Source organism: Hippoglossus stenolepis, chromosome 6 (genome assembly GCF_022539355.2).
Source record: "Hippoglossus stenolepis isolate QCI-W04-F060 chromosome 6, HSTE1.2, whole genome shotgun sequence".
NCBI classification, from domain to species: Eukaryota; Metazoa; Chordata; class Actinopteri; order Pleuronectiformes; family Pleuronectidae; genus Hippoglossus; species Hippoglossus stenolepis.
In genome coordinates this window covers 23,490,955-23,518,784 of record NC_061488.1, presented here as the reverse complement: position 1 = coordinate 23,518,784, position 27,830 = coordinate 23,490,955, and the positions used below count along the sequence as shown (strand labels likewise).

The following is a 27,830-nucleotide window of genomic DNA, read 5'->3' as shown; positions in this document are numbered from 1 at the left end:
CTGTGGATATTCAACTATGTATTTGAATATGGTTTTGGATTAAACAGTGCACTACCAAGACAATGAATGTACAGTATGGAGTTCTTCCACATTAATAGTATTGCATTTATAATTTAATGCATTATGTATTATGTGCAATACTTTGCTTTGATTGTTTGTAAGTTATGAAAACAGGTCTGTACCTGGAGTCAGTGTTGAAGTGATGACCCTCAGTGTTCAGTCTGGTTGGATTCCAGTTGTGTCTCATGTTGGACATCCACAGGTGCAGGCTGTCTGAGTCACCTAGAGGAACATTCAACACAAATACACAGATACGTAAAGTCATACATGTGCCAGGTTAACTCCTTAACAGACTTTTACATGGTAAAAATAAAAGTTTATTACTTCAAAGTTCATCAGATCATAATCATTTCAGCTTAGGAAATAGGTGGTGGACATCAGCCTCAGGTTCTCTATGTGACTGTCTATTCTAGTAAAGTTACACTTCCTATAATTTATTTATGTGACAAAAAAATACATTATTCTGCATGTCCACTTATTTAACACAATAATTCAGTAAAGTCTGCCTAAGATTAACGATGTAAAAACTGAATGTAGCCGACAGGTTTAGTTTTCACTAACACGTTACAACACATCAACACCAATACTCTGAATAAAGAGCTTTAGGAGACGTAATGCTACTTTAAACAGCTGCTCTTAAAATGCAGATGTGACTTTAAATACTCACGTTTCAGTTGATCACAGTAAATCTGTTTCTGCAGAATAATAATCTGTGTAACGTAGTCAAGTCAAATGGGTTGGCGAGTGAAACAACTTTACATAACATTAGATATCTTACGTGGTGGAGCTTATTCTCCAAACACACACAGTCGCCTGTCTCGGTTCATGTCGGTAATAACTCCCGTACGGTCCCGTTAGCATCGCCATTACTGCTGGTATCTTGCCTGCAGGCTAGCGGAGCTAAGCTAACAAGCCAGGTACAGAGACACCGATACCTGCTCATCACTACTAACACTAACACATACATAAAATAAACTTTACTTACCACAGAAACGGGAGCGCAGACGTCTTTAAGTTCTCCGTCCGGGGAACAAGCCGAACATCAAACGTATTATTCATCCGATATGTGAGTGAAACCTCTCCACAGACTCAGGTCCTGTTCGGTGACGGGGGTTAGCCTGTTAGCCTGTTAGCTCAGGTGAAGCCGAGCAGGCAACAGGCTAGGAGCTGGAGTCGCGAGCTAATGGTGACGTCACCTGTCCATCAAGTGATAATTATTCATAATATTAAACCTCTATATAATTTAAACGAGTGAGTTAGAAAAAAATTCACCCCCCTCAGAGTTGTCATGAAGGAAGAACTTAGTGATTGGGACTAAAACCGTTTTTTGAACCATGCTGTAAACAGGTTTAATTCTGCTCTAAAGTCGGGCTTTTTAACATGGGAGTCAATGGGAGTCAATGGGAATTGACTCCTTCTTGGAGCCAGCCTCAAGTGGCCACCCAGTGAACTGCAGCTTTTTGCACTTCCGTATTGGCCTCATCGCTCAGCCCGGGATGTTGCCCCTTGGTACACACCAGAGAGAACACTGTTGCATCAAAGAGAACACACACATCCAAGATAACTAAGCAGCTAGTCTGACATCATAGCACCAGGCTTTCCAACAAGCCACGCCCCCAAATATTGACTGTTGCTATAGCAGCGGTAGCTACCTTGGGAAGCCATGGGTTCTTTTGACTTCATGTGACTCTGCACCGCACTGATTTAACGTGATGCATGCTGGTTAGAAATTTTGTCTGACTTTTACCAGTGCTGCAAAACATCACCATGTCACATGACCTTAAAATATTGTGGGAGCGAGTCAGCTGCAGCACCTGGGTGCATAAAAAAGTACATAAAATGACGGAAACTATCGTTGTTAAACTTTATTCAACATTCAACCTTTCGCAGTAAACACCAGAACATGTGCAAACTGCATCATCATTATAACATCTGTCAAAGCCACGCATGTTCACAGTAAGACAAGCTGGAGGGTTTTACTTTACATTTCTTCTTCACCCCTTTAAAAGTCCTCTCATAATTTGTCATTAGGGTACAGATTTTATTGCTGCAGCCGGAGGAACTGTACTGTGATCACTCTGCAAGGACTCGGCAAGGAGCTGCCTTTGGGCAATCAAAAACACACATTCATTTTTTAACATCTGCTGTGGAGAAAGAGTCACTTTGCTGAAAATCTTTGTTCAAAAGCCTTCAAATGTCGCAGGCAACGACAATTGAAATGGAAATGGGAATCTGTGGGGATTAAAGACTAAACTTATCCAAGTTACACACTTTCATTCTGGTAATCTGGTAACAAGATTCTTGATTAAAAAGGTTTGGAGAAGGCGTTGCACAGTCTGGAGAAGAACCTGCTGATGGCGCTGGATCTTGATGGTGGTGTCACAAGCAGATCTTTGACGACAGAGACAATATATTTGTCCAGTGTTGGGTCTTCCATTTCCAATTCTAACAGCACACTTACAACCCCGTGCCACTTTTTGCAGATTTTTTTGAAAACGGCTTTGTCAAGTTGTTTCATCATTTTTGGGGTGATCTCAAAATCTTCATCCTTGATTTCGACCCATATGTTTTCGAGTAGACGCTCGATGATGGTGTTTGGTGATCTGAGAGTGTTCGACAACTTTGCTTTAGCAAAGATCCTCGAAACCAGCTTCAGAACAATTATCCTGATGGGTAATTTCCTTCCTTCCACTGTTGGTTCTTGCTCTTCTCTGTATTCTTCACTGAATTCAGGAGTGGTCACCTTGCTTTCTGAGCCAGACCCGTTACCAGGTGCCGAAGGCAGACTGGCCCCACCGATCGGGCCCTCTGACACAGCTTTTTCTAAACTATGTGTTATCACCGTGGAAGTGAGAGTTTCTGACTGTGTGTGAAGCCACCACCTCATTACTCCAAGGAAACACCACCCACATGGCAAGGATGTCAGCTGATATTATAGCACGTGGCGGACAAACCGTTATGCTTGTGCACCGTGGTTGTGAGGCTTTTGGTCGTGAGGTCATCTTAAATCTCATCCTATCTATGTGATTGCTGAGGATATTATTCAGCTCGTTGGTTAACTCGAGGGTTTCACCACTGAAAATATCATCCATCCATTGAGACCCATTCTGCCCCTGCTGTATCTCACCAACTGCTGTTGGAAGCAGAGCGTCAATATCACTCGTAACAGATTGCATTGACTGCCTACCCAAAACCTTGTCAAAGGCCGGGTTGTAAAGGCTGTCAAAGTACTTGTTATTCAGTCTGCCCACAATACGACAAATGGACGCTTGGGCAAACTGCTTTGCAGCGATTGTCCTAATCCTTTCAGACACTTTCTTCAGAGAGGGTGTGCTCTGGGCTGTTTCTGGATCATCTTTGTTTTGCGACATGATTTCATCCACAATCACCTCAGCAACGTCATCTGCAACATTCTTAATCTCCAGAGTGGAGCCAGATTCCAACTGATCATAATCATAGTCGGATATTTCATCGTTAGTAGATTCTGTGTATTGAGAGACCTCCTCCTTAATGATCTCCTGGACAGTTGTGGATGTTGCAGACAGAAGACTTTCCTGTCTTCTGAGATTGTCTTCTGGGATGAGGATGATGACTGACTGTCATCTTCATTGACCAGTTGGTAGACCTTCTTTTTGCTCTTAGAAGGTGCACACATACGTTTCAGATTCCTCATGAGTCCCTTGATCATTTTGCCGGCCTGTTGAATCATACCTTGTAGTCTTTTTGGAGGTGTGACACGAGGAGTAGTTGCCTTCACACTGTCCACGCCCATGGAAAGGACAGAGTTGACACACTCTGCAATCTCTTTAGCAGTCAACTGGGTCAAATTCTCTGAACTTACAAGATTGATTTCATCTGGAACGTCAAGAGCCTGAGCAAAACCTGAGGAAGTGTGTTGCCCAAAGAGCAAATCACACTCTTCTCAGACACAGGCACAGCTGTGCTCTCAAGATCCTTTAGGATGGATTGTGTCATCAAAATGACAATTTCCATCAGCAGTTTCTCTCCGAGTATGGTCATTGTGGCCACATCAGGTTTGCCTTTTTTCGAAAGATTCCATTGTTCTGATGTCATGCCTTGGAAAAAGGACGTCACAATGGGCAGAATGCTGTCGATGTCCATCTTCATGTTTCTGATATTGTTTTTCAATACTTCTCTTATTGGCTTAGTTTTAAAAAATCGTACTATTCCTGTCGGAAGTGCTCTCTCTGTTCTCCGTGTACTACCCCTACCATACACTGATCAACTAGGACAAAGGAGATATCAGAAATGAGATTATAGCACACACCAAAGGGAACACACACACCAAAGGGAACTTGGTGTTAAAGCCTGGTGCTATGATGTCAGACTAGCTGCTTAGTTCTCTTTGATGTGTGTGTACACACCAAAGAGAACACTGTTGCGTCAAAGAGAACCTGACGTTCTTTACAACCTTTATTTCCCCTTTATTAATGAAAAAATTCAAGTTTAAACCTTTGGCTATTGTTGTTAACCATTTCCTCATATTGTATAAAAATCAATTTGTCAGATTTATATTGGTGAATATTAGGACAAAGCCAATGATTTACCATAAAATGCAAGACAGCTGGGTTTTAGGCTAAGACCATCAAAAAACAAACATACAAACAAATAAAAAACTCATATCTGACTCTTTCGGAGGAGCACACAGTCTTAAAGGCACACAAACATATGTTTCATCTGCTCTTATTCGGTTAAACTATGACATCTTCTACCATAATATATTTCTATAAACCAAAAATATGAGTAATACAGTAATACACTGGATGTACTTGTAGGAACAAAAACTAATTTGGGACTTTTTTAGAAATTACTTTGAACAAAATGAAATCAGCTGTTTTATGCTATGTTGCTGTGCAGATATGTGGATAAATATAAAAATATATATATATATGATTAAAAATAATGAATTACATATACTTCTATTTTTTCACAAGTCAAATTAGCATATATATTCGTTTTTAGCCAACACTTTGTTCTCAACAGCATTTACTTAATCAAATGAATTGCCGCATAATCTGGTACAAGCATTCATGATCACCAGATGATCTATCTTAATGACTGATGACCTGACTTTTCATCTAGTGCCACCAGCAGGTAAAGGTTCTTACAGGGTAAAACATAATCTCAACATGTACTCTATGGATTGGCGCCATAGTGAACACGGTGATCCCAGACTCTTCCTCTTGTGCCACCACAAGGTCCACAATCATGTTTTGAGTGAAATGCATCAGCAGCAATGCCATGGATTGTCTCTGGTTCAGACAGACATGTTCCCCTAAGGATGAACTTTAATAACATCATCATCATCGGGTCAAATCTTTATTTTTGTCCAACATTTTGGTTTCTTTATCAATGCCTTCAAAACAGTTAACACCCACAGTCTCTATAGTGAGTAAATGTTAGTGACTGTGAACCTCTTAGCATGACAATGTTTAGCTGTGTCTAAGCAAATGGATGATAAATGGATGATAGTTGTATAGAAATTTTCTTTATTGACCAACTTACATTTGCCTGTTGACACACACATTCACACCATTCATACATTGTTGGCACAGCATTCAGGGGCAATTTGGTGTTCAGTACCTGGCCCAGGGACATTTCAAAATGCAGACTGGAGGAACCAGGGATCAGACCTCTTGTTAGTGGACGACCCGCTCTACTTCCTGAGCCACAGCCATTACTCAGAACCGCCTCACAGAGCTGCTGGTGTGGCTGTACACTTCATTCTTGTTTGAGAACAACTTGTGTGGTCACTTGTGTTGCAGCACATCTGTTTTTTTGTCTGTAGATTGAAGAACTGGCATTCTGGGAAAAATAGCTTTCCTGAACCACAAAAAAGCCGTAAGCCAAATAGCTTTCACTGTGCAGTCTGTGCTGCCCAGGATTGGAATTGATGAGCGCCAAGTCCTAACAGCATTTCTTTAGGTCTATTCATAGTGACACGTCTTTCCACTCTTTACTCTGACAATCCATATTTCTGAAAAAGCTTGAATGACAGAAAGCACTTTGTGTTACTACAGAAACCATAACCACAAGATGCACCCAAATTAGAATCTTACAGCTTGTTGTGGAATCACTGTTCCATGTCACTACTTAGTGTGTTCTTTCTAGCTGATATCACCTGAGAGTTTAGGGACTGTGTCGGTGAGGAGGGACACATTTAGTCACTATCAAGGACATTGTCAGCTAGTGATGGACGACGTGTTTGAAGAGGCTAAATCCTCAGGCGATGGGGTTGGGGGACCTTTTTGAAGCTCCAGGCTACTCTGATGCTCACTCAGGGCTTAAATGGAGTGGATAAAGGGAGTAACAGTAAATTGGTCTCCTGTCCATCCTGTCTCACACAGTCGTCGTGTGTTTGTTTTTAGCATCAGCCCTTTAGCTCTGTGACGCTATCTGCCTGGTGGCTTGAGCCTCAAAAAGAGCAGAAAAAATGTGTCTCAGGTCTGCAGAGTCTCACAGTCAGTACATTATTGAACAGGACAGATTTATAGAACAATATTGATCAGATAGACAGTCTCTGTACAATATATATCAGTCGGACAAAAGGACCAGATCCTAGTACAGAATTGACTGGAGAGACAGTTTTAGTGCTTTCAAAAAACAATTGTTGACTTTATGTATTTCAATAACATATTAAAGTTCCACATAACTTTATTACATAAGTTAAATGTAATGGGTCACTTTTAAGGAAGTGCTTTCTATTATGTTGATTTAGTGAGAATAAATCAAATAGCTTGAGAGTGATTTGATTAGATAAAGTTAAACTTAAAAATATATATATATGTATACATTATGTAAACACAGAATTTATTGAATCAAATCACTCTCAAGCCATTTCATTTATTCAAACTAAATCAACATGAATGAAAACATTTCAGGTTACATTTGTCGTTATTGTATCTTGCTGTAAACGTCACAGCAGCGCTGAGAGAGAAATTTGAATCACACAAGGCAGGGTACGATCATTTCAGTATTTTACAAAGACATGAATCCATTTCACTCGACAGTAGAAGCAACAACACAGCCTGCATTCAGCCTCCTGAGGAGGGTTATAGCTGGTCATTTCCATGTCCTACGTTTTTATTCACACGCTCCACCAGAGGCACAGAATGACCCTTTTAATGATGGAAGTCACTGACGCATTGAGCGGCCGAGAGACCTCAACACACTGAGAGAACCTTTCTCAATATAACAACACAACACAGCAAACACTGAACACATTAGCAAAATGACAGTGGATTGTACTTGTACTCTTCTTCTATTGTACTATTCTTCTTGAGTACAATATTGAGGTACTTGATTCCAGAGTACGGTATGTTACTTGAGTATTAGCTACTGTACACTGCTGCCCTACAATACTTTTTGCTGTACTACACTTATTTACTGTAGTTACTAGGGTTAGGATTACTTTGCAAGGAATTATTTACCTACAAAACATGTTAAGTTTATCCGACTGTTTGTGTGTTAATACATTTTTATAGATAGCATCATCTGTACGCTTAATGCAAGCCTTATATTAACAACTCATCCATCCATCCATCCATCCATCCATCCATCCATCCATCATCAATCAAATTTAGTTCGTACAGCTCATATTCACAAATCATAATTTGTCTCATAGGGCTTAACAAGGACCGACATCCTCTGTCCTTAGCCTTCAACAAGAGTCCATCCATCCACTCATCCATCCACCTTCCACTCATCCAATATCACACAGTGGTGGCAGCAGGGTAAACATGCAGTGTGTCAGACATCCCATCCCATCAACCCTTCCTGGCTCCTCCTGGGGGATCTGGGCCGACCCTGGAGTCTCTCCCACTCGGGGTGTACACATAAAACCTCCAAAGGAAGGTGCAGGGGGGGGGCATTCTGAGAAGATGCCTGAACCACTTCAACTGGCTCCTTTTCACATACTACTCTGAGCTCCTGGTGGATGTCCAAACTTCCCACCCTATCTTCTAAGGCTGAGGCCAGCCACCCTACGGAGAAGCTCAATACCTTAAGCGAGAGTCCAGGACGTAGAAATACTGATAAATCGAAAGCTTTTCCCTGTAGCTCATCTCCCTCCTCACCACAACGGTCCACGGCCCCATTACTGCTCATAATACACCAATGCACCTCTCCGTCTCCCACTGTGAAACCTCATGCTGTGAGACTGCCTGGAAAATGGAATTATATAATGTATAAAAATATCAAACTACCAGGAACATTTTCCGCATAATTAATATGTTTTATTTTGAATACTTAAAGTGTATTTTGATAAAAATAGTTAAAGTAACATTTTCGATCCATCCTTTCATTTATATTTTTTTCAGTGGTCTTTGCCTAAAAGCTGCTCTAATCAATACTTTCATATCAAAAGAGGAAATTACAGTTAAATCATAGACGTAATGATTCTCAAACAGATCATTTGGATCAGACCTCAAATTAATAATTAAATTCAAATTCACGTTTATAACTATGCAAACCACAGCTCTCCGTCCAGCTGAAGAACTGCTGCATTGGAAGATTCCGAACACTTGATCAGGTCTGAAGTTTGTGCACCCTCACGTCAACATGACAATATGTCTGTCTATGGACAGCACAGAAACTCAGACACTTTCAAATATCAATATATCAATATTCAAGGGTTACACAGACAACAACACATCATGTTATGTTTAAAGTGGACAGAGTCTGGACAGGGAAGAAATGAAGAATTGGTATTACTCATCAAGCAAACAGGTAGTCTAATTCAAAATGTAAGGAAGCTTGAAAGCAGATGGAAGCACACACGTATTTGTGTCTTCACCTGTTTAAAACACTTTAAGTAGCATAAAGATGTACAAATACATGTATATGAACACACTCTCCTGTACTTTATCAGTGTTTCAACATTTAGAAATGTGTCTTAGCTGGAATAACCTGACAGGCCATTAAATCCAACCATACTGAAGACAATACTGACATTTCAAAAATAAAACTTTCCATACAGCAGTTCCACAAGCTGTATGTCAGTACAGCTGCTCATGACCTGAGTGGTAATGCCACCCTAACATTTACACTGCTGTCTGTGAACTTTCAGCACGGTTCAATTTAAAGGCCTGCTGTCATTCTTCTTCAAAGACTTTGACATTTTAGTGGCGAATGATCATTAATTCAATATGTGTAACATTTATTTTTACTAAATTATAACTTCATGTTACAATTTCCATAATCTGCTAACATCTCCTGGTTGGGAGACATAAAAAAATGCATAAAATGAATTGTTACATTTGCTTTTTGAACCTAATACTTTCCATTATGTTAATAAACTTGAAGCAAAGGTTTGGAAAGTCAGCGTCTTCACTTACAGATGAGAGTAAGATGCTAAGATTGATTCTGAGCATCAGCTGCTGATATAAGAGACCCACCCATACAGACACATTAGGTGTGTTGTTCTTAACCTTTGCACTTTTGGTTTGTAATCACGCCTTACGTCTTACCTGTGAGTTTTTAGTCACGTCTTGCTGGCTTCTCCCAAACATTAAAATGAAATACTCACAGACAGGAACATGACGTAGAAACAGTTTAAAGTGTGTGTTGAAGTTCTATTTCCATAAATGATGTTGCTTCTGCTTGGTAGTAGTATAAGCACTTGACTGTTCTGACTGGTGAAGTAGTGCACACTACAGGTGGACACATTGTCAGTGGAGTCAGTGGACGAGCACAGAGACCTTCTCTTAAATAAACCCACAACAACAACAACAACAACACACAACATATCAACTATAATATGAAGAGATCTTGCCGAATGAAGCATCACCAGCTTCTCTGCAGACCAACAAGACAGATTATCTTGGTGGGGTTGGAGCAAATGATGCCTGACAAGTGCACGGCACAGAGTGGGATGGCTAATCTACATTGCATCCAAACGTGTACAACACAAACACAAATACAGCGAGTTTTTTATCACATTGCACACAGTAATGTGCGATGAGCAAACAGAAAGATGTTGTATTCATTCTGTTTTATCACAGGAAGTTTGGATCAATGCTTGACTGATCGCCCTTTGATTTAGCTTCCCAGTCAGCACAGCACTTTATGGCACATGACGCAACTCATCAGGCTTCACTCTTCTTCATCTTGACAATCGTGTGTGTTTGTGTGTGAACATACACAATTTGAATTAGGGTTTCTGTGGCAGTGTCAGGGTTGTTAATCAAAAAGTGCAGCTAAAAAGAGGCTGTACGTCAAGAATGATACCAATTCTACTGTAAAACATTAAGCACAAACACACACACACACACAGGATGTCTTTAATATATTATTGTATGCGGATAAAATATAAATATTATATCATATCGGTTATATAAGCGTTTGCTAAAAAAACGAATGCTATAAAGTCAAGATGCCTTCAAACCGATACCTTGAATTATCAATCAATATCAAATGACCTTATACAGTACAATAATATCAGTTATCATCAAGTTTCATACAAAGTGTAGTAAACAGTAGAAAAACTTTTAAATTCCCCTTTTAAACAGCTTAAATTCTCCGAGGCCCTGTGTGAGGACTCCTTGTTCTCTTCACTGCAGATGGTTCTCTATGACTGTGACTCTGTGTTTTGGCTCGTTAGCATGTGTCTGAGTGGATGTGGGAGCGATCCGACATCTCCCTGATGTTAGTGCATGATGGATTAGCATCTGTCTGTACTCCTCAGAATTGAGGACACCGCTAATAACGATCAAATCCCTGACTTCGATGGCAGAAAGGCAGTCTTCAAACTGCAAGGAACCAAGAAAGAAAAAAGCACTGTCACGGCAGCAGAGATAGTTCCATCATAACTTGATTTGCTTCATATCCAACAAAATCACCAAGGTTTTCTTCTGAACCACAGTTTCAGCTTTCGAGTCTGTGCTGCCTGAAAACCAATACAGCGTTCAGTCCTCTCTGTCCTGCTGTTGTTACAGACCTGTCTGAGCTCTAATTACGTGTAGCCCACAAACATCTAAGACTCATTGGAAATCGTGTTCATTAATTGCTGCTAGAAAAAAATAACTAAAAACAAGTTCTGAATAAACAAAACTTTTAGATCAGTATTAAATAACCACCATCATTATCTAAAGATATTACTGCAGTGCCTGTTCTAAACCTGTCTGTTTGTAACATTGTGTTCTCTTGTCCTGTGTTAAAGCTCTGGAGCTACTTCAGAATTATTCCTTGTCATTATTGAGTCCTCCTCAAACAGTTCTACAATATACTGTCACTTTTTATTGTTTGTGTGCAGAGGTATGTTTTCATACATAACATGTCGGCTATTTCAAAGGTCTGTTAGGCAACCGACACGATCTTCAGACCCAAGTTCACAACTTTTCAAAATAAAGGCTCTGTAATTAAGCTCAATATTAAGCATTACATTAAGGAAAGGAATGTTGCGTTATTACTTTGAAGACAAATTGCTAAAGAGGAGGTGATTGCTGCAGTTTGACCCAGTGGCCGACCGCTGCTGTAGATTATCTGCGAACGTAGAAGAGGGCGTGTTGAACTCTGTCCACAGACTGAAGGCACCTTGCGCCGCCACCCACTGACTGCTACGTATGAATTGCGTGTCCACATCACACCAAATTTGACACTGCACTCTCTCTCTCTCTGGTATATAAGCATCGCAGTTACTTTATTTTACAATACTGTCAAAAAAGTATCTGTAGCAATGTGTTATCGCTGTAACACTCAAATCTGAATACAGATTATCCCCTCTTACAAAAATCATACACTGTATATTCAACCGTAATCAATGGCTCACACTGTCCTTCTTTCTCTCACGCCTCTCTGACTCTGATGCTTCCCACTCACTTCGACTCTTTGTCTCGCTGTTGCTATCGATCTCCGTGCCACCCTGCCCACTCCCGCTGACCCTCTTCCACTGTCCTCTCCCACTCCTCCACATTCTCCTCTCTTCCCTATCTTGCTCATGCACAAATTCTCTGTGCCATTCACTCATTTTTATATCTTCTATTCCCTTTATTTGGTTCTGTGTTTCGCTCTTGATTCCCCCTCTCTCTGCTTCCTTTCCTCCTCCTCCCCTTCTCCCTCGTGTATCCTTCCTCCCCCGTCTTTGTCCTCTTTTTCACCCTCAGCACCCATCTCACGTGGTTCAGCACTGTGCCCAACCTCTCCTCTCCCTCTCCATCATTGACACCCTTACTGTCCAGTGCCCTCTTTACACTCTCCCTCAGCAATCTGCCTTTGCCCTTGTAGTTGCATTGCACAAGGTTAAGTTATCGGCTGTGAAAGTAAACAACTTGCAGGCATCCTCGGGGAGCATGCTACTGCCGTGCTCTGTTTTCATTCCAAAATGAAATGTGGTCCCAGTGCTAGTCGGCGTGCTTGCCAGACGTCACATAAATGCCACTGAAACTTTGTGACAGGAGCGAGGGATTAAAAAGCAATGAAAAGAAGCAGGAAATGGAAAACAGGGAAAAACAATATCAGGAAAATAAATGTGTTTTTCGCTATATTCCTGGAAATGTGTTCCATGTATGATTGTGTGCATGCGTTTGGCAAATCAAAAAGTACATTCAAACATTGCTGCAGCAAAGAAATAAACAATAGTAATCCAGCAGATTATAATTGCATCCTATTCTCAGTAGAAGTCAACAGTGTAGAATCAGTGAAGCTTCGATGTAATCATATATGTATATATATATATATATATATATTGTTCATGTCTTCTCCCTCAGGTGGACGTCAGGGAAAGATGCCGGTGACGGCGTTGGAGGCTTTTGACCTGGAGATGAAGAGCTGGACACGCTACCCCTGCATCCCGAGCAGGAGAGCCTTCTCCTGCTGCACCACCAATGAGCGGAGCCTCTTCAGCCTGGGGGGTCTCCAACAACCGGGGCCACACAACTTCTACTCCAGACCTCACTTTGTCAGCACCATGGAGGAGTATGACCTGGATCAAGGTAAGTGAAGGACCTAGCTATGCAGTTCCGTTTTAACATTAGAACTTTTAAGGTGGTACGTTTTCCTTGTCGCTATTAGGCCATATCTCTCTCTCTCTCTCTCTCTCTACCTGAGCTGACTGCTCAGGTAGCTGCAGGGTCATTAAACACTTTACATGTTTAATGATGCTAAAAAAAGTCATTGAGCTAAAAGCTTTAAATTATAGAATTCAGTGCTACAGGTGGCAGCAGCAGTCACACATAAGGCTGCAGCTGGAGAATGGATCTAAGACCTAAACCCACTGACTACAGCTGAAGTGAGCAGCAATAAGTCAATCTGAGTTTTATATCTTAGTTACAGATAGCATTAAAACAATTACTTTCTAAACAAATAGGTATATGGAATTGGGGTGGCTGTAGCTCAGGAGTACAGCTGTCGACCTATAACCAGATGGTCGGCGGTTCGATCCCTGTCTTCCCCATTCCATTCCACATGCAAAAAAAAAAGTGTGCTGGCGTTTTGATGATGTTTTCTAACTCACGATGGACGCAAAACTGATACAACAAAACAGATACAAATATCTCAGGATGAAAAACAGGAGCCATACGGATAAAATACACCAACAAAGATTTCAACTTGGAAACACATCGAGATTTGAGAGCTTTTTGTGATAAGGGCTGATGGGTGTCCCTGCTGCGCCACCCATCATCGGAACACTGTGACATTATCCTGAGTTCATGTCTGAAAACGGCCTTCGTAAAGAGGCAGCTGGAACGTGTCTGTGTAGCTGAGTATGTGATGGAGCTGAAGCTTGGTATTTAAAGCACGGTTGATTGGGAGGATTGGTGGAAGGATCCTACTCCTGTACTCAGAGCACACAAAGAGAGGAGGCCGAAGCAGAGGGCGTGACAGAGGCTTAATATCAGTTTAGTGTCTGAGTACCACAGGCCAGGTTATAATTATAAATGGTGTCATTATCTAACACTGCGCAGGGGTTTCTATTTCATAAATTATACTACAAATTGAAGTAGTCACATTCATTTTACTGATTCATTCCCATAATGTCTCCCTACGAGTGACTGGACCGACTTTGACAGTCCACTGCTGTTTGTTATTCTCTGCCGGCCTCCTGCTAATCAATAGAATTTCAGACAATGCAAAGAGACAAAGTGCATCACCAAAGCTTTGGAGTCAGTAAGTCACAAACTAATGAAAAAGAAAGGTCTTGCATATTTCTGATGTGGAATTAACTTTGTGTGTGATTCATCATTCCTTTACAGTGTAATTTTGGGGAATTTATATATTTGGTTTTAGTTTGATTCATTTAGATGCATTTGGAAGCTGCCTTGCATGCAGCCAAAAATAACTTATCTGTTTGGTGTCTCTCTGTTTGCGTAGTCCCACCCTGCAGCACTCTGAAAAGAGTGAGAACACGATCTGTTCATGCTCATAATCCAGCCCATTATATGAAGATTATGCGTTAGTGGAGTTGGGTCGTATCAGAGCTGATGGTGATGCTGACAGAGAAGGTCCCTGTCGCTGCACCACATCTCTGCTCTGGGAGAGAAACAAATAGTTGCTCTCACCGCTGACAGGTTATGGCTCATGTGAAAAGTTGCCGCATAATTTCGACTGAACAAATGTGGCTAATAACCTGTCCTCTGATACAGAAACAAAGCAAGCAGGTGCTGAAAATGTGTGATGTGGGGACACTATTCATAGCTTTGATTTTACGGGCCACGTTTCGCTGCACTGAAGGATTAGCACTCAAATACGAATCTTTACCTTGAGAACAGGATGATTTGAGCTATGATAAGCTTTCATCAGTCCGCTATATATTTCTTCTGTTTTAACATCAGTGCCAAATCCCATTTTAAGCACCATAGAAACCGAGCAGTCTGCCTCCCTCATATATTAGTCTGTAATTATGTCTGTTATTAACAAGAATCAGATATTGGATATTTCAGATGTTTTTTAAAAGAGTATAATCTTTGAGACTGATCCCTGTTGATGCTGTGGATTTGAAGTAAATTTTAGGGGATTATGATTGGTTTAACTTGTATTTAACCGAGCAAGTGGGCTGTTGGTAAATCACCACTGAGGCCTCCTGTGTGATGGTGGAAGGTTTAAACGTCGGCAGCGTGAACAGTTGTTGACACAAAGCAGCAATATTGGCAAACAACAGACAAAAAGCATGGGAAGACACGGGGCTCCTAAAAAAGTGTTGTCATACAGTGTAATCTGCAACCCAAGAGTGCACCAGAAACCTAGTGATATCATAATACAATAATAATTAAACACAGTTGGAGGCTGTAATGTTGTTCTCATCTCAGGCCTTTTACAGTCACTCACACTGGCATTGTAATTCCTTTTATGTTCTATTAATTTCTTTAATTTCCATCAGCAAAATAAGAAGTGAAGAACCTGCTGTGATTCTCACCTGGAGGTTGAAATTTTGGGAACACTTTCAAACATTAGGTTTGATCAAAAACACAAAAAGTGCAATTAATTACATGAGTAACAATTTGTAATAACATTTTCCAGCAGGCCTACACACGTTTGTGGTGTGTGGGCACGCAGGAAATCCACTGAGCGCACACTTCAAGATGAAAGTCCAGTACGGATGATGGATGAATGAAAAACAGCAGTCGCCTGTTTTAACATACTCAACCGACACAGTGTCTACGGTATCTTTGATCTAACCAAGCTTCATACTCAGAGGCTTTTCAGTCTTGAGTCCAAGTGATGTTAAATTCAGCGAGGGAATCTCAACACACCCTTGCTGAAAGCGTGATGAGTCATAGCCCCATAGACACATAGATGACCGCTCTGTGGAATGAGTCGTGATTTAGTTCTGGCTGAGTGACATCTATGAGTTGCAGAAAGAAAAGGAAAGTGAATTTGGACAATAAGTAAAACCTTGGAAACATGAAGAGAAAGTGAATGACACTAGACATGACGCTGACAGGAGACCTTCTGATGAGTGACGAGTGTTCAACGCTTCATCACCAGGGAGACGGCAAGTTATTCATTTTAGCATTGACGTATCTGTCAACACTTGTTTTCATTTATTGACGAACTCAACATTCTGGGTTTCTTTCATGAATCAAGAGCCACAGTATGAAATGCAGTGAAGTGCAGCATAGTGCTGAGGGGCCTGAAAGAAGATATTATGATGACAGTGGCCCTCAGAGCTCACACACAATTTATGAAAACATGTGCAGACTAAAACAGAGAAAACATCTTCATCAATTTGACAATAAATGGGACAAATGCAAAATACACATCAAATCAAATCCTCACAACACAACCAGATCCTCTCAACACAACCAAATACTCACAACATAACAAAATACTCTCAACACAACCAAATACTCACAACATAACAAAATAGTTTTAACACAACCAAATACTCTCAACACAACCAAATACTCTCAACACAACCAAATACTCACAACACAAACAAATACTGACAACACAACCAGATCCTCTCAACACAACCACATTCTCTTAACACAACCAGATCCTCTCAACACAACCAAATCTTCTCAACACAACCAAATACTCACAACAGAACAGAAGTGTTTACAGGAAACACTAGTGATGAAAACAACTGGGACACTCAAGCTGATTCAAGTTGTCTGAAACAATACACCTAATTATTGAGAAATAGGCCAACATCATAAGACATGCTTAGTTTTTCAGTTTAACATGTATTGGCCTGTTTCTCAATTAATTTAGTGTATTTTGTCTGATTGCTTGAATTGGCTATTTAATAAAGCAAAAAGCTACACTACACTTGTTAACACTAGGTTAACAGCATCTGCAATATATCTTAAACAAACGACCACAATGTTAAAAGAACCATTTATATAATTTAAAAAAACACTGAGGGATAGCCAACTTCAACCAGTAGCTTCACGAGTCACAAACCATGGCAACGAGAGTTCCCACACTATGCTCATCTGTTGTTAGTGTCCCCTGGAGTATTTGGTTGTGTTGTGGGGATTTGCAGTGCGTTTTCTATTTGCCCTGCATGTGTTGTCACATTGATGAAGATGTTTTCTCCATTTGAATGTGTTATCTTAAGTTGCAGTGCATTGAGCTCTCAGGGCCACTGTACATCATAGCATGTGTGTTAATTATGACCAATCAAATTGGCTGCTTTCGTCTGCTTTAAAATCAAGGCTAACAGGTAAGAGTCATTACTTTACTAGATTGCTGGAATTATGGGAATAAAATTGTTTCCTCTGTGTGATCTGTCAGTTGAAGAACATAAATCAGGGTTTGGTTGTGCCTTGTCCAGTTCAAGTGGAATATGAGTCACAGATGACAGGTGTAACTGTGCCCTGCTCCAAGCAGGCAGGTGGTGGGTGGTGCAAAACACAGTCACCTGGCACCGAGATCACAGTGCACCACTGACGTGGCGCAGCGGGATGAGGTGTGATGTGAATTTTGGTCCACATCATTTTCTGTTGGATGAGTGAGTGACATCCCCAAAGGATTATGGAAATGGTGGAAATGTTCTACCCTATTCAAATGTGGGCGGGACTGTCTCAGAGGCCCCACAGTGATTTGGTCATTCTCATAAAGAAAAGGTGACATAGCAGTGAAGAGGATTGTTCAGTTTTCTGCAGTCCCTGTTCCTCATCTCCAAGGTTACACATACAGACATACATTGTCAGGTGCCACACTTCACCACTGAGGAGATACATATTCATTATAATGATGTTTTTTCTTATATTATATATTGTATTATACTATATTATAGGGTATATTTAGGTATATTGGGTGTATGTATGTATTTGTTTATTTTTTTATTGTTGTTTTGGTACAATAACGTCATATATTTATGATTAGTACATTATAAACACTGCATCCTTTCATCTCTCTCTCTCTCTGTTCTGCATTCCTCACTTCAGACCACAGCTTGCACTGCATGAAAAAACCGAGAGTAGAGTCAGCAGAGTCGACAGCTTAGTACGCCATGGACATGTGAATATGGTGCGAGTTTGCCAGTAGTTTGGGACAAATGGTTAGGACTTTGTCATGTGAAGACACAGCTGATATGCTTCATGTGAAGCACAGTGTTTTGGTGTCAAATTAAACATGGACATGTACCATGGACTCATGCAGACATCGCAAGCATGCACACACACACACACACACACACACACACACACACACACACACACACACACACACACACACACACACACACTATTTCATCTCTACTCCAGAAAACCGCATTTCATCACTACATTATCATACACATCTCTTTAACTGCATTATGTTTTGTCTGTATGTCTTTTCATTATGTGCATTTACTGTGTATCTTATATATCTTGTATGTCTATTTCTGTTGTCACCATTTCACAAATAAAAGGGAAAGAAAAATATCTCCACAACATGGACTAACATGAAATGTTGTACCAACGTTCATGGTCCCCAGAGGATGTGTCTGAATAGCTTTGATGATCAATGATTTCCTCTAGTGCCACCATCGGGTGAAATCCACCAACCACATTTGAAATCAATAACATTACTGTGTTCTTAATTTTCTAAACTGAAATAGACAATATGGTAAAATTATACATTATACATTGTACATTATACGTTATACATTATATATCAACATGTTAGCATATCACTGTCTACCAGGTTAGAATTAGCATTTAGCACAATGCATCCTTTCACTCCTCCCCGTGTCTGTCAGCTTGGATATAATATTTGATTTATTCTTTTGCCCCAGTGAATCCCCTTTTAATGTGCTTGGCTTTGAAGGATAATGGCCTTTTTTCCAGCGATCAGGGCTTATCCTCATCTCGCCTTTGAAAAAGAGCCCAGACTGGAGAGCTGACAAAATGAATACAGCATGGGCTGTGTGTAGTTTAGGTGTGAACACAGCATTGTTGTTTATTTGTATAGTACCTTGATGACGGTGTTATCTACGTGCTTCCTATGATTGAAAAAAGGTGTGTAAGTGTGAGACTAAAACGACTAGAAAGTAAAACATATATTTCATTTAAAGTAAATTTTCTTGCAATTGGGATGACAGGGAAGTAAAAACTGTGACATTTTGGGGACTTGTTCTCAAACCCTGAGTAAGGGCGCTTTCACAACTACCTTTTTTGATCTGCACCTTCAGACTTTTCAGTTTAGGCCAAACCAAAATAACAGGCGTGAAAGGTTCCTTAGACCACGTTCCAGACCAATGGACAAAAAATGAAGTCCAACCAGAGAGGAACCGGCTCGTCAAGTATAAGTATACGCAACCCACAAGGAGAATGCCCATAAAAACCAGTTGCATGACGTTTGAAAGACATTGGCATTTACCAGGTTATAGAATATAGACGCTCTGACTAAACAATACTTGGAACCTAAAGTCAGCAATCTCAAAAATCTCAGCCTAGAGATAAGAGCTACAAAAGTACAGCCCCATGCTCAAAAGAAATTGTTATCAGAGACTTTTTCCAGCAACACAACAAATGGCAAAGAATCAGGAAGATGGAAAGAGATAACAGCTGCTAGTAAAATGTATCATCTGCGAAGACACCTCTTCTACTGCTTTAACATTTCAATTGTCATATTTTGTTGCAAACTTAATAATATTAGATTTTTTATAAAAAAGATCACAACAGCAAGTAAGAGTTAAACAAAGAACATTGGAGATCTTACACAGAAGATAAAAACCTGATACACAGATGATACCGATATGGTTATTGACTTCTTGTTATATGTTTAGATTATACCAAGATGTCCTCCAGACAAAAGTTGACACTGAACACTCTTTATGTATATGTGAGACGCACAGTAAACAGTACAGGTTGTATAGTTGCACGTGATTGACGTGGAGCGTGTGGGAGTGTTGACATTACATGTATATGCACAGAAGCATCAAAACAAGAAGTCGAGTCCTCAGTTGTTTTCAGTGTTCTGCTGTATTTGCCTGCTCTGTGTGCATATGTCCACTGTTTCTGTGCTGCTTTTTTCATGTGTGTGTGACTAATGATCTCCTGCATCTTTGTTGTTTTTTTCTGGGGATTTAATATTTGATTTCTGTCGCTCCCTTTAGCGGGAGGGAGGGGGAGCTCTGTAACCAGGGTTGACGGCTGCACTATGATCGACACGCACAGCGTACAGATCACAGGAGCGGAGATACAAGCCAATGTAACATGGAGCCATCAAAGCAACAACAATAACAGCAGCACTCATATGCATCGTCCTCCTGAGGCTTTTGACATTCAACTCATCACCCCCTCCCTGACGAGACCCTTGGAGAAACAGAGAGAGCAGATAGAACAAGAATAGAAACAAGGAAATTAAAAAGACATGAAATGAGAGGGCAAAACCTTTTCCTTTTTTTTTTAAACCTCACACAGTTAGTTTGATTTAAAGGCTCAGGAATGTTTGGCCAAGTTTATCCAGAGGACAATCATACATTTGAGAGTGAACGAGAGCTGTTGTGTGATTATGCTCTTTAATAGATTTTATAACCCTCTGGTCCTTTTCCAATAATGAGCAGGATCATTACCTGTTCATTTTTGTACAGTCTCTCAAATGTTTAATCATGGTAATTTGCATTTAAATGGTCCCCACATTAGTATTCAGGCCCGGTGAAAAGCAGAGCGAGCTGCAGGCTGAATGGATGTTCTGCGGTTCAGCGTGAGTCACTGCTTTGTAAGGATACAGTATCTCCGAGTTAACAAAGCCAGTAAAAGCTGTAGCACCTTAGTCATCCTCACCTTTTTAAGTGAATGCAGCTTCGTTTCGGGTCAATAAACCTGTAACATATTCACTGTGTTAAGCCCCTTTTCCACTGGTCAAAAAACCCACTAACATGTGGCTTTTGTCTAGATTGCTGGAATTATGGGAATGAAATAGTTTCCTCTGTGTGATCTGTCAGTTGAAGAACATAAATCAGGGTTTGGTTGGGCCTTGTCCAGGTCAAGTGAAATATGAGTCACAGTTGACAGGTGTAACTGTGGCAGGTGGTGGGCGGCGCAAAACACAATCACTTGGCACCAAGATCACAGAGCACCACTGGACTGGAACTGTCTCAGTCTCTCCTGTACCTGTCCTTCTGCTGACGTGGTGCAGTGGGATGAGGTGTGATGTGAATACCCCTCCATTAACCCCTCCCCTTTCACGCCTGTAGGAGGATGTATGGAGACGTCCAGGCCCTCTCTAGAGCCAGTATTGGTTTGTACAATCTGGGCTACTGTTGAAACATGGTGGTGCAACATGGTGGTGCAACATGGTGGTGCAACATGGTGGACTATGTGGTAGAGGAGTCGCTACCTGTGTAGATATGGTGTCAGGAAACAAACAGGTAAGGGATTCAAAGTGTACAACATCAAACACAAGAGTAGAGTGCTACAATAATTTGAAGACAGTGTATGTATGAATAATGTGGACTATAGTAACTAACAGATACAAAAAATCCAAACCACCAAACCAATGTGAAAAGGGGGAAAAGTTCAAGGGAATCCAGTGTTCAAGAGAATGGGGCAAATAATCCAATGGGGAGGGGCAGGTCAGAGCGAGAGCACAGGTAAAGTTCTTGTGAAAAACTTGGTGCTTAAATACTGTAACCATGTGAGCAGGTGATTGTTGGGTTGAGAAACAGGTCCATGGAGGAGCAGACACCTGACGTCATGCCCAGGCAGCAGCACACGCTGCAGGAGAGAGGCAGTGTAGGGGCAGGGAAACACACTTAAAAATATCCTAGCAGAACAATGTGAACCAGATAATTAACCAAAAAATCCACAATCCCAACAGATCTAAACACGTCATATCCCTTGTCATTTCAGCAGTGAGAAGATAATAAAGACTGGTCACATATAATAGCAGCGACGCTTTTTTTGTTTGTCTGACAGGGTCATCCAGGTTTGACTTTTTTCATCCTTGAATATTAGTAATTTATTTCTGTACTCTGTACATACTGTTTGTGATATGCAGTGCCCCCCCCCCCCTTGTATAGAGCATCCCAGGCTGTTTTCTTTTATTGTTCAGGGACATAGAAACTGACCCTGTGCTCAGTATGAATTGTCCCAACCTTTTGCTCCTGTATTTTTGGTTTTGGAAACGTTAAAGAGAAAGTCACATTCAAACCCTTTATATGTGGAGTACTAAGCAACAGGGTCTCAGAAGCAGATACATCCAAAGCTTAGCTATGATTACAAACTAGCATTGGACAATTAGTGTCCGTATCGGGTCAGTGGTCTGCCCCAGTCAGTCTTATCCATTATATGTGTAATTGGGTGGATTTTGAAGAGCAGCAGGCTTTTCATAAAGTCTGCCAGTGTCAGAGCGATATTTCCTTTGAGCCTTTTGCCCTCTCATCCTGTCCATTCACACAGTCCTCTCACATTCTCCTCCCCATCCAACTCCCCAGGCCTCTCGCCTTTTAAAAGGTTTCCACTTTTTCTCACTTTCTGTCTCATCTGAAGGGTTTTTTCCCCCCTGTCCTCGATGGCCCTGCTTCAGTCAAACGTACAGTATTTCTCACCCTTTTTGTTCACGCCCACTCAGCAGCAAAGACATTAACCAGAGGTTTGGCTTGTGAAATACCCAAATAAAACCAACCGATCCAAAACTTGTGGCTTGCTTTCTGTTCACTACACCTGCCCTCACCTTCTTACAATCACGTTCCCTCACGACTGATGCTGATAATCAGTTTCATCATGCAGAAGTGGCCTTTCCAGAGCCTGTTCAGCTGATTGTAGTGGTGAAAGGCAACTGGTTGCCGAGGTGATTGGTTTTCCTGCTACTCGTCTCGCTCACCTTGCAGCACGGCGTCACGTGACGCTGCAGCCACATTAGTATGCTGATGAACACAAAGGCTATATGGTAATTATATCTATGCATATTTAACTGATTCCCTTACTGACAGCTGCTGCAAGCAACTGTAAATATGACAAGTATGAAGCTGTTTCGCTGTAGAATATCATATTGTATGTGATTAAGAGATGGGATTACAATTCAGACTTTCTGGCTAAGACATGCTGTAAGAGGAATCTTTGTGGCCGTGTGTGTATGACAAAGGTTCCTCGATTCCCAGCTGTGGTCAAATGTATTTGAGCATCTCAGGGGGAAATGAGTGAGGTTTGGATGGGGAGCGTGGGAGGGGGTAAAAGAAAATAGTTTAATTATGCAGTGCCATATGTTTAGCAGCCTGAGAAGAAAGTTTCTCCCATCACAAGCCATGCACAGAAGACGTCGTACACACATAGCTGCAACACTCAATGATATACTTGCTTTTAATTTAGTTCTTATGGGTGCGTAATAGGTCCCCCATGCATCCTGTGTTCCCTGGAATAATGGTGTGTCCTCAGAAATGAATGATGCTTGTCAACAAAGTGCAATTAAGCACAGGATCAGTGGGAGCCGTATGTACGGATGTGAGTTAAGGTCAGCAGTACTCAAGCCTCAACACTGGCAGAAAGTTTTGAAGAGAATAATGGAGTTGCTTCCCACTGTGGCATTTTCTGCTACGTTAATGAACATTAAAATTATAACCACCTCCTGGAGGATCGCCATGTTTAATTATGTTTGTGTTGTACAAAGTCCTCAAGGTAATATGCCTTTTAATACAAGACACTAACAAGTATACAAACAGCCACTTCTGTATGGATTCATAAAAAGACAAATCCAAAGCCAAGACAGCTGGCATTGGATGATTCAACAAATCTCAGCTTGTTAATTGGATGTAAATTAGGTTGTTAAATTGTTTTTTTAATACTGGGCTGTAACATGTAAGGGTTGGGGGTCTGCTTAGTATTGATTAGTATATGTGCAAAACACTTTTAGACACACTCTTAGACAGTTCTTAAAGCCATTCCTTCCAATAGCTGTGTAATTATGATGGCAGCAAAGGAAAAAGTTAGGTGATGCTATTATACAGTTTCCATTAGTGACGCATGGATTGAAGTTATACCTACGCACTCGTGGTTTTAGGCTCATAAAAATGTATATTTCTGATTAAAAGTGGATGGGTTTGGGTTGGTGAAATAGGCCAATTGGACGAGTCATTAGTGCTGTGAGCGAGCGCTCGTTCAGCACAACCTGGCACATCATTGGGGTGAAGCGGAGTCTGGCATCCCGGCACAGTGGATGCTATTTTTGGAATGTTAATGCGGTTCTCTTAATTGGAGAAAATAATTCCTTCGGGTAGGTGATGGCTGGATGAGTCAAGCATACGTACGGATCAGGATGACGTCAGAGCCGATCAGCGCATCAGTAGTGTCCATGTCTACGTAGGAAATATTGAACTTGAACGACCTAAAACCAAACAAAGTGTTTGAGCTTGCCTAACCCTACCTTTGATGTTTCCCTAACCTTAAATGTACCATAGATGCCATGTGCAGGTATTATAAAGCAACAACTTTAAAAATGTTGCTTTTGGACATGGATGTAATCCCAAAAAGACCTCAAACTTAACAACAAAATGAGTGCATTAACCAACAGACAAAACTTCCAGTGATTCTGTTACACAGTTAATATTACATTAGCTACAGCTGTAATATTCTACCATCAATGACATTGGTCATTTTAAATGTTCAATACGTGCTAAAAATTAGAAGTTGCGAATGCTAGCTCTATGTTTTCCACAATGGTCTTCACTAATAACAAAAAATATTGAGGAAAAAATTACAAGAGATTTATTAGCATAAGAGCTGAAACAGTCTGGGCATTTTGCCACCCAGGAACTGGATCCAAATAGAACTGGCTAATGGAACCCAACTCTCAATGTGTTACCCGCCCATTCATCACCCCAACCTTCACACCTTTACATTTACTGCATTTCCCCCTCACTATTACTCCCTGCTTTGTAGTTAATGTTATCGACATAAATTTCAAGGTGTGACATTGTTCAATATGAACATAATTTCCTGGATACTGGGCTGTTACAGTAATATACACTACCGTTCAAAAGTTTGGGGTCACCCAGACAATTTCGTGTTTTCCATGAAAACTCACACTTTTATTTATCAAATGAGTTGCAAAATGAATAGAAAATATAGTCAAGACATTGACAAGGTTAGAAATAATGATTTTTATTTGAAATATTAATTTTGTTCTTCAAACTTTGCTTTCGTCAAAGAATGCTCCATTTGCAGCAATTACAGCATTGCAGACCTTTGGCATTCTAGCTGTTAATTTGTTGAGGTAATCTGTAGAAATTTCACCCCACGCTTCCTGAAGCACCTCCCACAAGTTGGATTGGCTTGATGGGCACTTCTTGCGTACCATACGGTCAAGCTGCTCCCACAACAGCTCAATGGGGTTGAGATCTGGTGACTGCGCTGGCCACTCCATTACAGACAGCATACCAGCTGCCTGCTTCTTCCCTAAATAGTTCTTGCATAATTTGGAGGTGTGCTTTGGGTCATTGTCCTGTTGTAGGAGGAAATTGGCTCCAATCAAGCGCTGTCCACAGGGTATGGCATGGCGTTGCAAAATGGAGTGATAGCCTTCCTTATTTAAAATCCCTTTTACCTTGTACAAATCTCCCACTTTACCAGCACCAAAGCAGCCTTCATTTCTAAGAACAAGAATAGACTGGCGAGTTTCACATGAAAGTTCTCTTTTTCTGGCCATTTTGAGAGTATAATCGAACCCACAAATGTGATGCTCCAGATACTCAACTAGCTCAAAGGAAGGCCAGTTTTATAGCTTCTCTCACCAGCAAAACAGTTTTCAGCTGTGCTAACATAATTGCACAAGGGTTTTCAAGGGTTTTCTAATCATCCATTAGTCTTCTAAGGTGATTAGCAAACACAATGTACCATTAGAACACTGGAGTGATAGTTGCTGGAAATGGGCCTCTAAACACCTATGTAGATATTTCATTAAAAAGCAGACGTTTCCACCTAGAATAGTCATTTACCACATTAACAATGTATGGAGTGTATTTCTGATTAATTTAATGTTATCTTCATTGAAAAAAACAGTGCTTTTCTTAGAAAAATAAGGAAATTTCTAAGTGACCCCAAACTTTTGAACGGTAGTGTACCTTGTACACCTCAAGATGCAGCATATAAGAGGATAAGGTCACTAATCAAGAGCTGACATCTAAAGTAGTCATTACTCCAATCAAACATGGCAACACATAATTGCTTAAGAACCACAAGTGTCACTGAGATTAGGGACATGAAAAGATAATTACTGGGACTATTGTGAGGTAATTTTATGATTAAAATTTGAGCTTAACATGGTCCTCTAAGCACTGAAAAGCGTTTGTGACCTTGGTGACATGAATCCCATTTTAGAACAAGTGCAAAGAAAATCAGGCTTTATCTTTCAAAGGCATAAAACAGCAGCTCTGTGCTTTGACAGCCTGTTTAGTTACGCATTCACAAAGACAGAGATACTGGCTTTGAGTATAATGCATTTTGTATTAGACTTTGATTTAAATGTGTAACAAAGAGCTCCTATCAAACCCACCATTTCTCTGCTGAATGTTATTTAAATAATGACCTTGAGTTATTGATAACAAGGCTTTAGAGAGTGATTACATCACCTGTCAGACAAAGTCAAGGTTTATCAAGGGAGAAACACTTGATGTACCCGACTGCCCCAGGAACTCAATTCGAAGAAAAAGAAATGACTATGAGATGATGAAGCTCTCTTCTCTGAGAACTCCATCAGCTCTTAAAAATGACCTTGTCAGAGTAAAGCGATCTGCCCTCATGGTGTGTGTCCTCTGTGAGTGCGTGTTTACACCAGATCATCAGTCCTCCTCCAGGCTCCTTTTAGCGTTTCAGACAGAATGTGTTGAATCAAAGCTTCTCGCTCTTCAACCTTATTCTTTTATTTTTCCTTCTGAGCCAATGTTTCCTCTGTGGCAGGAAAAAAGCAGTTAACACAAACCCTTTGTCTCTGGCTACTTATTTTTCAATGTACAAGTTTGCCCAAGTTACAACAAAACCTATTTCACACTTAGATCTAATGGTGTCCAGCCATGCAGACAGATTTGTTCTTTCACTGAGGTTCTGACATGTGTCAGAGATTGTTTTCCTTTACCTCCAATAGAATCCCCATATGTCAAAAAGGAACCATGTACTAAAAGTAGTTCCAGTGAAAATTGATAACAGTGAGTTTCTACTTGGGACCCTGATGATAATGTACCAGTACTGTTCTACCAGCCAGCAGGCCTGCCAGAGGGGCATTGCAGTAGTTGATGCGAGACATAACCATGACCTAAACCTTGTGAGGTATAGAGCCTTGTGACATACTGAGCAAGGCAAGGTATTATGTTGTATTGTGCACGACTGAGAGACAGATTCAAAATGGTCAGAGAGGGATAACTGCGCATCCAACATGACTGGAGTGGTTGGCCGGGATGATGGACAGTCTTAGTCTTGTCCACTCACCCCAGCACCACAGCAACCTGCAAGACGAATATCTCAGAAACTGGGAAAGTAAAAGCAAAGCTATGTCCTGGTTAGATACCGCTACAAGTAGGTGACCAATACTCTCTGGCCATTTTGGTCAAATATCCCTTTAATCCAGTCCAAAATGCTGAAGCAGTCACACAGTACGCACCTTCACCAAGGAACCACAATTTTACTTTCAAAGCATGAACACACACATTGTGCAGTATGTCTCATATCTCACTTCTACACGTGTGCGTACACTCCTGTGTGCTCACACACACATGCTGAGAGGCTAATGGATGTGGACTGTGGTCTCAACTGGCCTCTGTTGGTTGTTTTTCACACAGTAATTGAGCTACATTCAGCTTCATCCACATCATCATGGTCAGGCTGCTTGGTGAACGTGTTTTTAAAACAAAGGAGAAATGAGGGAAGGGAAAAAAGAGATACAAGAGTTTA

General features: G+C 40.8%; 1 protein-coding gene across 1 annotated transcript in view; it reads left to right on the top strand.

Moving 5' to 3' along the window:
- The window catches only part of LOC118110443 (kelch domain-containing protein 8B), a 134,886-nt gene that overhangs the window by 73,622 nt on the left and 33,434 nt on the right, over window positions 1-27,830 (top strand). Inside the window, exon 3 of the mRNA XM_035158175.2 lies at window positions 12,786-13,010. Coding sequence (XP_035014066.1) covers window positions 12,786-13,010 — 225 coding nt within the window. The remainder of the gene's footprint in view (window positions 1-12,785; window positions 13,011-27,830) is intronic.